General features: G+C 36.0%; 1 protein-coding gene across 6 annotated transcripts in view; it reads left to right on the top strand.

Moving 5' to 3' along the window:
* LOC139690065 (uncharacterized) overlaps nucleotides 1-12810 on the top strand; it is a 138944-nt gene that overhangs the window by 61441 nt on the left and 64693 nt on the right. For all 6 annotated transcript variants that reach the window (XM_071587300.1, XM_071587289.1, XM_071587280.1 and 3 more), the window contains exon 18: nucleotides 7126-8490. In XM_071587300.1, coding sequence (XP_071443401.1) covers nucleotides 7126-8490 — 1365 coding nt within the window. The remainder of the gene's footprint in view (nucleotides 1-7125; nucleotides 8491-12810) is intronic.

The following is a 12810-nucleotide window of genomic DNA, read 5'->3' as shown; positions in this document are numbered from 1 at the left end:
ATCATTCTTTTGTTAAAATTTTTTAGTTAATATCTTTCATTTACTTTCTTTTTGTTTCTACCAAAGTAAATTATGCCATTTGTGATGTATTGTTTCTGTTACACAAGTTCCATTGTGTCTTGTTTTTTCATGGCTTCCCATAATCCATTTTTCATGTATGGCAATCCTTTATTTATGAAGTCTTTATTGATACAGTTTTATGTTTCATCCTCCATTCCACTTAAAAATTCTATTTACAGCTCATTTTTTCCATCAATCTCCCTAATACTATTGGTTATTTATTGTTTTATGTAGTTTCTTCAATTTAAGATATATGAATATCACCTTATTAAAACTAAATTATGGCTGCAGGATGCAGTTCCACAGCAATGAATCTGATATTATTGACATTGTTTCAATATTGGAGAGAGTTAATGAATGGAAATATTCAATACCCAATGTTAATGTATTTAGTAAGTTATAAAAACATCTTAAATAATGTAGTTTTGTGACTAACAATAAAAAACATTAAAACTGCTTTATAATGCCTGGTCTGGAATCACGTAATACCCAACGCCTTATGTATGTGTTGTCTTCAACCCATACATCCAAATAATACTTTGGCAGGATACCTTTTAGATGATTGTATGCCATCTTATCGTTCTTGAAAAAAATTGAAAACCTTATTCAGACTGGAACTGTCAATAATTTTATCTTTGTCTTGGAGGTGTAGTCCACTTACACACTTTGTTCCCTTCCTTTGGCCTTAGATACTCGGCAAGATTCAAACTAAAAAATCTATTCACAAGGATAGTACTAGTTTGCTGAAATCTCAACTAAGGTTAAAGCCATGGTATATATGTTTGAATCCTTAAAGATTCTCACATTGCTAGTGAATTTCGTGTTATTTTTTCAAACAAATTGGGGAAGGAGTTGTTTTACTTATTTGATATATTCCACCAGTGTACAAGTAACATACATCATGATATTATATCACATTGATTTGAAACTTCGGTGTAGAATTGAGGCATTCACACTTTTTGCTCAGAGTAAGCAAATTATCACATCAGCTTCCAATCCCATCTGTAAGTAATTATTAATGTCTACATTACCATGTAAAAATGACTGGTGAACGAAATTTACAGTTATTGTGAGTATGGTCCCTGTTAATGGAAAGGCTCTGGATAAAAACTATATTAACATCATAAACTGTTTATAATATAGTAATGCCTTCTGCTTTCCAAACCTTTTTCATGATTTTTAATAGAAATTTCTAAGGGCTCTTAGCCTAGCAATAAACTTGTGTGCTAAGAGACTAGTTAATCAATGCTGTATCATTTTTGGCATATAAGAAAGGAGTTGGGGATCGAGATGGTGCGGGGGCTAACGTACTGGCTTCCCACCCTGAGGGCGCGGGTTCAAATCCCGGCGGTGTTGAATATTTTTCAGAGGTATCTCGATCCCTACTTGAGGTGCTTTGTGGAGGGCACTTTGAGGGAGTACGCCGTCCATCGGATGGGACGTTAAACTGCGGACCCCTTGGCGCCTTTCGTAAAGAGTAGGCTAATGCCGACGCCGGGTTTCTCTCCACCCTTCATCCTTTCCTGTCCATCCCCTATGGCGCAAATGACCTTAGCTGTCGGTCGCCTCCCCTCAAAACTACTACTAAGAAAGGAGTTAGTGTATTCATATAGGCACGTTAGTGCCAGTAACTGTGAATCAAAGCAGTCTTGAGGAAACATCTGGGGAAAGAGAAAATGATCTGGCAGCAAGGCCATATCCTTCTCTACTAGAAAACAAAGCAGTGTTGCTTATGAGTATGGATTTATAGGTGAAGCAGGTCTAGTTATGCCTTTTTTATGTATTGTTTTAGAAAGAAACCTAAGCATCAAATTTCTGAATTGCTTAGTGCCAAACCAACCTTGGACCATTGTTGTATTTAGGCTGTTGGAATTTTGTATTAAATGAAGAGCATGTCATCGTAATAGCTTCACTTGTATGCGCACCTTTTCTATTAATTCTACTACATCCTCATGTGACACTTATCAAATGATATGATGATTAGACCTCCCAGTACATAAGTACCAAAATATATGGAGCCATTATTTACAATCACACACTGACATCTGAATATCCTGACCCAATAATTTCTGCATATTCACTATGGCAGTTTGACATTATATTAGGGATCATACACCAACAATTGAATATTGTCTGGTTTTTATTGGTAATGAAACTGCCTGTTACATTGTGATAAAATTTTTGCTCCAATGAAAATTGTGCTTTAAAAGCTTTCAGATAAGAGTATTGTGCCAATCTTGTTGCTTAACCGCCAGAAAGCCAAAATCTTTTTTCTCTGAATAACATGTTGAAGCTGTGAAAGTACTAATTAAGTAAGTTTGTGATAAAAAAGTTGATATATTCAAATTAATTAGCTGCAATAATTGGCCTGAGGATAGGTTGGATATGTGAAGGTAAAGCTTGTATCATCTTAAGCCCTATCTGAAGCCCAAATGAGTGTGAAATTCTCACATCAGTGCAAGGGGGCTTGTTTCCTTCGCTGTGCTACTTGTGATTTCCCAGGAGAAAAGTCACTGGGAGATCACACAGGTGGAACCTGGACTCAAACTCAGGCCCTCGGGTCAGTAGCTCAGCACTATACCTACTTGACCATCATGTCCTAATATTCTAAATATTTATTAAAATAGTCATATTTTATGCATTTGTAAATTATTCTGCAAGGGGATATAATCTACTTTTTACTAAAAATAGTTGAAATAGAAACTTAATTTTTATTTGTTATTCTTAAGACTTCTCTACATTAACACCATGCCAAGTTATACTCCCTGCATTTCATGACCTCTAGATAGTTGTCATTGCATAACTCAGATTTAGTTGAAAACCATTAAAACGCAACAATTTTAGTGTAAAACTCATTTTTCTTCACTGGGATGATTTTTACACTTTTTATTTTGTTGCATTGTAATGTGAATCAGTGGATGAGTCCGTTATAAGTCACTCTCAATGGATCTCCCACAACTTCAATTTGTTGAACTATTGTTTCTCCTCTAGGAAGTCATTTATGTTGTCAAATATCCAACCACAAAGTGGTTTTTTTGAGTTATGGGAATATGAGATTGTCTCTTGTGCAAGATCTGGAGAATAAAGTGGATGAGGCAAAATTTCAAAGTCGCATCCCTTTGATTGCTGGTCATGCTGTGGTCGCGATTGCCAGGTGTCACTCTGTTTGCTTCCGAAAAGGAGTCAGTAGTCATGTAACTCAGTGTGCTGATACCTTTGACATATGCAGTTCTTCATGATTAATTTTCCACACACTGCCGTAAGTAAGGTCAGTCTCGTGCATAATCATTTGGATGGTTTTTCTTTGGACTAATAGGGTAAAGTTCTCCTTTTTCTTCAATGTGGCAGCATCATCTCAGAGTGATGGTCTTCCACTTCTTTGATCGTGTATGAGGGACATATGGCCAGTTTGAAATTTCCTCTCCCATCTCACAACTGTGTCTATGTTTGGCTATTATTTCCATGTACGGCCATTATTTCTTGGTAAATTTTTTGAGAACTGTAACCTTTCAAATGATGTAATTCAATCACACTGCAAGTTACTTCAATCTATGGCCTCCCAAAACGAAAAGCAACATAAATAGCTGTAATTTACACTATTATGTACTTTAAGATCAATTACCTTATTTTCCCATCGATAACTCTGCGTTATCTATACAAAAATATTCAGATGGTAGAAAAAATGACGATGCGTGTTATGTAATGAAAATTGAAAAAATCAAAACATTGATATACCTATGCACATAATAATAAAAGAAGAGTCTCGCAAAAATAAATTGGCCTTGGAAGCCTGCCTTTCTAATTGCATTCTATTTTATACAGATCTGCTACTTTTACTGTTATTTCATCACATAAATCCATGATAAAAACAAGAAACTTATAATTTCTATACTTCATTTATTCTAGTATGTAGTAATTCTTTATTCAAATGCATAGCACTTCACGTATATGTCGTATTATATACACGTGCATACAAATATATGATGGGATAGGTAGATCACTCTAATCCAAGAAATTCGTCACCTGAATCACTATTAAATTAAGTGTTATCTCTTCAGGCGCATCACCAAGATCACTCTTCAAAGTTAACTCTCCCTAATTTTCTAGCACTGGCATTTAAATATTGCCTAAAGCTTTTTCAAATCCATTTTTTACACAAGTGACTATGACACCCTACCATTTTCCAGGATCCATGGGCATACTTCTTCGATAGACACTTCTTCAATCCTTCTCAATTTTGTGTAGTCTTGCATACCATCCAATTTTCCCAACTAGAACGTAACTTTGATTCAAAAGATTTATTGATTGATAAATCTGGGCAACGTTGCGATTACCTTTTTCTTTCGCGAAATTGATGACTTCTAGCTTAAACATCGCTGTATAGGACTTTCTTCTACATGGGTAAGAATCTTGAGAAAATTCTAAATTACAAAACTTAACTCAATTCATGTTTGAAACAATAACCATCTAGGTGGTACTTTCATAGAACTTGGACGGTGTCTAGAACAGCTGAGCGCCGATATTAACTAAGCAAAGTAAAGCAAACAAAACTAGAAACTTCTATTTAATTCATTCTCTTATTTTTTTATTTGATTTGCTGAAAGATAATTTATATAGAAAATAAAACTGCACACAAACCTATGTTTCGTTTCGACTTACGAATCTTAGAGAAAAAGCAAGAAGGTGGCATACTGTGTTAGCTTGTAAATATTGTTTATTTTTTTATCCTTTTATTGTTTGGAATTAATTTCAACCACCTGGCTTTAATCTTCTGTATACTTACCGTAGATATATTGCCACAGGCAATTATGATTTCATGTATTCATTGGTTGTTATCATCTTTTAGTGTATGAATATAGACATATTTTTACACAAAATATATATAATTTTTATGTACATGTGTATACAGATGTGCGGCATCTATACACATTCAAGATAACTATGAAGCCCCGGGCATGCGATATCTATACAAATTCATGATAACTACAAAGTTCTGGGTGTGCATTGTAGATGAGAAAATACAGTAATATGCAGAGTCAATTTTTTCCGGATATCTTCATTATTTCTTTGTAATAATTACTTTCAAGCCTGTATAGCTGACAGAGTTCTTGAAGGACAGTTGGACAAAAATGATCAGTGTAGAGAAATGGTTTGATGAATGAATGTTGATTCTGAAAGGGTGGCCTGCAACAGCAAAATTAGGAAATGTCAGTAAAATAACCTGAGCTATGACGAAGCAGGGAACTAGGTGGAAATTTGGAAAAAATTTTATGGGATATAATTAATAGGAAGAAGACAAGGGAAGTACCAAGAGAGGACTAATGAATTGTGGCAAGAAACTAAGGGTGAAAGAACTCTGGTTGACGGTGTGGTGTAAGGATATGTAGGGCTTTGAAGTGTGCAATGTATGTGCTTTATAGAAAGGCCTATGAGGAAGTAAGGAGAAGAAATGCCTTGATACTATTAGAGATACAACAGGAAAATTTTCTTCTAAACTATGGAAAATTCAGATGAGAGAGAGATAATTCGGAGGATATTTATCAAAGGATAAGGTCTGTAAGTTTAGACCTAGAAAGAGACAATGTTTTTAATGAGGGTAGCTTAGATTTTGGTTTATTTGATGGGGAGATAGATTGAGCAATATTGAAAAAAGCAAAAAAAAATGTCATTGGGTTTTGCTGATTACCCTGTATTTTCTTGTAAATGATGAGGTTGCAATGGTAGTTGAGTAGCAGTGCAAATTATTCAAGTGGGCCATAATGAAAATAAGTATCATTAATTGATAGCTGTGTAGCATATGTATAAATAAAATGATGAGTAGATTTAACTATTAACATATTCATTATATAATAAGTATAGTTTTTTATTCAATAATTCAACAGAATGGCGAGTCATGATATATTAAAAACATCAAGATTCTGAAATGTATGTAGTTTCAATGAAAATAAGGATTCAAGTTTGGTATCAGATTTGATTGGATTAATGCTAAATTTTGATGTTTGACATTTAAAAAAATGTCTGGATGCAATCACCTCTCCTATCCTGTGATGACTTCTGTATTTGACAAAAAAACATGGACAAATTATTTTTGGAAGAAAATCTTGTTGTGCATTTCATCATTCAACTAAATACATAAAAATTATGTATTGTGAAAACAGTGAATGTTTAAATGTATATGGAAATGCCATTGGGATGCCCAAGAGTAATACCTGATCGTCTGAATTGGATTATCAGTGAGTAAAATATTTATCCAATTGAAGAAAAGTATTATGGAGCCAGCAATTATCATTCAAGACTATAAGCAACGACTTAGTCCTTTCTGTTTTATGAATGATCTTCTGGAAGCACCTAAATTATATGGCACCAGTTTTTCATTGGCACTCAGATTGTTATACCACTACAGAGACTTCATCTAAGGGGAAGAAGTCAACGAATTGTGGAATTAAATCATTATTCATAGTTAATGTTTCTTAATGCTACATAGCAGATTTTACTTCAATATTTATGTAATTTTACTGCAATTTGGAGAGAGAAAATATTTATCTAGGTAAAATTGGTAATTCCTGAGCCAGATAAGCTCTTATTACCAGGATTAGAAGAAGCTTCATGATTTAATGTGAAGCTATTTGGTTTCTTGTTCTTTCAGAGGAATCCATTGATTTATTTAAGATAGGATTATATAGTTTCACTTTTTCCTCCAGAGTTAGTTATGACCACAACTCATGATTTGGTAGGCTTACCATTCTCACTTTCACCAGGTTAAGTCGATTTCTAACTAATGGGAAAGCTGTGAATTTTTATCCCAAGTTAATAAAATACTATGCAAAATATAATATTATATTTGGAGAAGTGACTTCTCACTTTTTTTAATATCTACTTGTTATTTTCATTCATCTTGCTTCCTGTCTTTCCCAGGTATTTAATTTTTCTTGATAGCTCTTGATTTTTCCTAGTGGTCATTAATTAAATGAGTGTCATTAATTAATCTCTGTCTGCACTTAGGGTTATGTAATTTCAGTAATTGTATTAAAGATAATAAATCTTTTTTCTGGTGTTCTTTCTCAGATGGAAAGGCCCTCGTGAATGATAAAATAAAGACAGATGTGGAGGAAAAGGTTGAAAGTGAGCGTATAAAAGAGGAAGAGAAGAAAGATGAGGATCCAGGTCCAAAGAGGGAAAGGGGAGGACGAGGTCGAACTGGAAACCAGAGTAGTACAAGAAATCGACAGCAGACTGGTGGCCCTCAGTCTGCTCGAGGTTCCTCTCAATGGGGTGGATCTCGGGGTGGAAATTCTACTGGGAGTAGATCTCAGCGTGCTCCTGGGATGAAATGGACAGCAGATGAGGAAGAAGAAGAGTCAGAACTTCGTGCTGGAGAAGGGGATTCTGAATTTTCAGCTGAAGAAGAAGGATCAGGAGAATCAGGAAGGGAAGGAAGAGGTGGGCGTGGAGGTCAGCTTCATGGTGAAGTAGAGAATGATATTGTATCCACAGAACGAAGTTCGGGAAATCAGGATGCAAAACGTACTCAAGGAAGGGAGGGATTTGCTCCAAGAGGTGAGCCATCAAGGAGGGGTAGGGGTGGAGGTGCTGGTTTCCGGACTCGAGGAAATCTTGGCAGGAGAATGGATCGCTATGGACCACCACCTTCTGGGTGTCCATTTGGTCAACCTCGTGAAGAGGGTACAAGTGTAGAAACTCTGGAAGAGCAAGGTGATAGCAATGCTTTAGAGAAAGGAAAGGGCAATCGTGGTCAGCCCCCGGGGCCTGTTGGTAGTGGGAAAGATGGCACTTCAAACAGAGCTAGTAAGTCATCACAAGGGTCTTCTTCTACTGTGCCCCCTCGAATGCAAAGGAGAGGAGAGACAGAGAGATCAAGAAAGAGTAGAGGTGGCCGAGGAGGTGGTAGTTCTGGAGAAGCTGGTGGTCAGAGGAATGTAGATGGAGGAAGTCGGAAGCATGCTACTGGCCCAGAATCCAGACAGGGCTCTTCTGATGTTGCTGAATGGGAAACTACTTCAGAAAACAGTGATGCTGAAGATTCTGGAAGAGAAAGAAGGGAGAGTAAAAGAGGTAAAGGACAAAGAGGGTGGTCTGATGGAATTTCATCAACTAATAATTCATCCAGTGGAGTGGTGGGAAGCAGTATGCCTCCAACTTCAAGAGCCCCTGGAGCAGAGAAGAAATCTAGTTCCAGTTCTTCAGGCCCTGTGGGGTCAGGGCAAAGAACAAGCCCTGCTCCGACATCTCGAGGAAAGGGTTCTGGAAAAGGAAAAGAAGAAAGTGGAAATACAGAAGGGTCGAGACGTGGAGGAGGGGCTGTTGGGAGTGGGGGTCAGAATCGATCTGGCCACACTCCATTGATGGGAGTGAGCCTTGATATTGGAGGAGAGAAGGCACTGGAAGGAATTGACATTGGAACATATTCAAGTGAGTGCTCAGTCCTTATTAATGTTGTGTGATAATTATTTGTTCAGTGAATTAATTCCTCCTGTGTAGTTTATATTGACATAATATGTTGAATTTATGAATAGTTTTTTTGGCTTTTATGTAGTTATTTTCCGCACATTAGATTTTTAAATTTATATGATGAATAATTGTGATGTGAAAGCTTTAACTCCTTTCCTGTTTTGTCGTTAGTTAAAATTGTTACAACAAGAGTAAATTTTCTTTTTTTGCAAATACACCTAATGGTTTTATGATTGTAAATGACCTGAGATTGAGATTAATTTCAGGGAGATTCAATAGAACAGGGGATAGTAAAAACTGATTTGATTAGTTGCACCAAAGAGAAAATCTTCTTAATAGATTAGAATAAGATTGTTGCGCAGCAATATTTCTTAATATTTTGGTTGTCTCAAAATGCTTATGCATGATTTTTCTACATTTAGTGCTTGGTAACAGTATGGCTGTTATAATGAGAAATTTGCATTTGTTTCCTCAGAAATAGTTGATCAAGTACACAATAATGCTATCAATGACGAAAACCATAAGTCAATAAGGAAATCAATTGAAATACTACCTTGATCAAAAATTTCCCGGAATTTATTCAGAAAATTACAAGTTTATTCATCTAAATCTATATTGTCCCCTTCAAAGTAACCCCCATCGACTGCAACACACTTATGCCAGCGCTTGATCCAATCCTCGAAACATTTTTTATATTCGGTTTTCGGTATGTCCATCAGTGCTTCCTGCGATTTTTCCATTACTTCCTCTCGGCTGCTAAAACGCGTTCCCCGTAATGGTTTTTTAACTCGATTGAACAGAAAGAAGTCACAGGGAGCCAAATCAGGTGAATTCGGTGGCTGTTGGATGGTATTTGTTGCATTTTTCGTCAAAAAATTACGAATAATGATAGCACTGTGCGACGGTGCGTTATCATGGTGCAAAATCCACGAGTTTTCTGCCCACATTTCTGGTCTCTTTCGGCGAATTGCTTCACGCAAACGTCTCATAACGCCCAAATAATACTCTTTGTTTACTGTCTGGCCTTCTGGCAAAAATTCATGATGCACTACACCGTTGTAATCCATGAAAACCGTCAGCATTGCCTTCTTTTTTGACTGAAAACGACGTGGTTTTTTTGGTCTCGGCTCATTTGGTGAACGCCATTCACTTGCCTGATGTCTGGATTGCGTGTCGTACTCATAAACCCACGTCTCGTCTCCAGTAATGATCCTTTTGATGAATGTGGGATCGGATTCAGCCTCGCAAATCATGTCTTTTGCGACGTCAACACGGTCTCTTTTTGCATGAAATTGAGGTCTTTTGGCACCAACTTTGCTGCTACACGACGGAAACCCAAATCATTTACCACAATGTCTTGGGCGGATCCATAGGCAATGTTCAAGTCCTCCGCTATTTCTCTGATGGTTAATTTGCGGTTATTGACCAACATTTCTTTTACTTTATCAATTTTGTCACCGACTTTCGATGTCGATGGTCTGCCACTGCATTCATCATCTTCGATTGACTCACGACCACTTCTGAACCGCTCGTGCCACTGGTAAACGACCGTTTTTTTTAGAGAATCGTTGCCGAAACACTTTTCCAACATTTCCAACGTCCGTGCGCCACTAAATCCGTTTTTTACGCAAAATTTAATACAAGTTCGTTGTTGCAAATTTAAATCCATTTCTGAAATATTAAAAAATCGCCAACACACACAGAGATAGATGTACTCTTGGCTACGTAACTTTTGCAAATGTCAAGTTATGACACTAAGATTTAAAGGGAATATCAACAACAGATGTACCAATTTAACAAAAAAAACAGAACTCAAATCGGAACGATGGGAGCGCCACACGGTGGTTATTCCGGGAACTTTTTGATCAAGGTAGTATGTTGTCTTTTATATGGAAGATTCATGATGAAAAGATATTTTTGAATTTGAATGTATAGATTTGTGATTTCTTCATCTTAAGTCTAATAGTTTTATTTTTCTTGTACATTGTATAATGGCATGCCAGTATCAAAATCCAGCCAGGAGATGGGTGATGGCATAAACTATTAATGAGAATTCACAAATGAATACTTAAATACATTCACATTTGAATATGGTTATTTCATGTCCATAAACTACACCTCAAATTTATAAACATTAGGTCAATCATTTAAATATATACTGCCACTCTTACATTTCATTTCAAAACCAGTCTGCTAAACATTAAGACCTACACAGAATATGAACTTAAATTAGGTTTAATTGGAGGAAGGCTATTGAGCTTATTAGACTTTTATTGATTGCAAATTGCCTTGTAGGATCATTGCTGAGGCCATAATTATATTCAAGAGTATCATCTTAAAGGTGCTGTTATGATAGTAGTATTTCTTCAGCAATGTAAAATAAAGCGAGATATTTGTATTTTGATTTCCAAGCATAGCCTTCAATAAAAAAATGGTGTCAACTGTTAAAAATAGACAGACCAAAGATATGTTTACAGATTGGGCAAAAGTGATGCTTTATGTAGGCCTTAACTATGCATGGAAAGTGTCGAATTTATTCTAGTTCCTTAGTCTTTATATAGAATTCAACAAAGTCAAGGAATTAGTGCTAAATGTGTGTGTGCACTAATGGTATGAAAATGTTCCTTTGAACTCCTTTATGCCCATTATACAGTTCACAAGCAGAAGAAGTTGAAGTAAAGATATTCATCATTTAATTACCTTTACACTGGTAGACCTAGTTATATGTGTATAAATGTTGTCCTCTGGGATTCATAATTCTAACAATTAAATCATATTAGTTATTGACGATTTATCTGAAATTCCCTTGAACCTTAGAGTAGATTTAATAGAAATAATGATATCCAAGCTAATGGATCTGAAGGTCTTGATCAGTCTCGTCTCCTCCAATTTTAGCTATGTTTAAATTTTCAACAAAATTACTCTGGGTTAGTTCTTTAGGAGAACTAATCTGCAATTAGCTTGATGATTGTCACTTTTAAGTTGAACCATTATCCCTCATAATGATACAATAAATATAATGATAATATTCACAAAATCCTGTGCAGGTTAGCACAATGTTGTTCCCTCAGATGGTCAATCACAGCACAGACAAAGCATGCAAAGAAACCAGTTAGATAGTTTGTATTTTTCATTCAATAATTACATGAGGAAAGGTCTTCATTAGGTTTCATATTTTGGCTTAGGGAATTATATTTGAGGATGCAGTCTTTATTCTGTATCAATGTCAAATTAATGGTTATATTTTATAGAAAGTGTGTGGAACTTTCACCAAACTGACTATGAAGTCCCTTGAAACAGTATGTTCTACAAACAAGCATTGTGATTATGCTGCCCATAGATTTCTTCAGTAGGTATTCCAGATTAAATTGTTTCACCTTGATTCAATTGTTTCTATTTTTAACACATATAAGGAAAATTATGGAAATTCCTCTCTCCTCGTCTTTTTATTCAAAGAGTCGCTCATTAAGCTTTCCATTTTTGGTCAAAATATTTTTGCCCATTATATAAATTATTGCCATGTAAGGTTCCAATTAACCGAGGTTCTACTGTACAGGGTGAATTCCAAAAGTAATGCAATTGAATTGAGTGCCACTCGTGTTGTTCGGTGTGGGACCGAACTGGAGTAGGTAGGGGGACGCCAAGCTTTGCTGCAAAACTGGTCTCGGTGCTCTCCTAGTTGTGGAAGCGGCAGGATGTCAGTTTTTGTAAACCTCTGCTTAGAAACTGAGTGGAAATTTCAAGTGAACTTTGGCGGCGCATTGAAAATGAATCTGATTATTTGGACAAAGTCATTACTGGTGATGAAACCTGGGTTTTTTTAATGCGACCCAGAAACGAAGTGCCAAAGCTCTTCAGTGGCAAACCGACCATTCCCCCAAGCCCAAAAAGACAAGAATGAGCAAATCAAAAGTGAAAACAATATCATTGTCTTTTTTGTTAGTGAAGAAGTGGTCCGTAAGGAGTTTGTTCCTCAAGGGCAGACCGTTAACGCTGCCTACTACAAGGATGTGATAGGCGTATCATTTGAACTTAAAATACAAGGCAGCTAAAGCAAGAAGAGTTAGTTATATACATTTGAAAAATTAATTACAATATTACCATATTTGTGGTATTTTTACTTGTATTAGTAGCATTCAAAGATACAAGCTTGTGGGAAGCAACCGTATTTAAGTTTAAAACTTGCCATTACTTCCAATTTGTCCTGAGTAGAAATATACTCTCTTACAGTTTTTAAGAAATTTGGTTTAGTTGTTCGGTGTGCTTGGATTTAAATAATTT

This window comes from Hetaerina americana, unplaced genomic scaffold, assembly GCF_022747635.1.
Source record: "Hetaerina americana unplaced genomic scaffold, ioHetAmer1.1.p SCAF_1, whole genome shotgun sequence".
In the NCBI taxonomy this organism is placed as follows: domain Eukaryota; kingdom Metazoa; phylum Arthropoda; class Insecta; order Odonata; family Calopterygidae; genus Hetaerina; species Hetaerina americana.
Note: the sequence above shows the minus strand (reverse complement) of the source record. Positions and strands in the feature narration are given on the sequence as shown.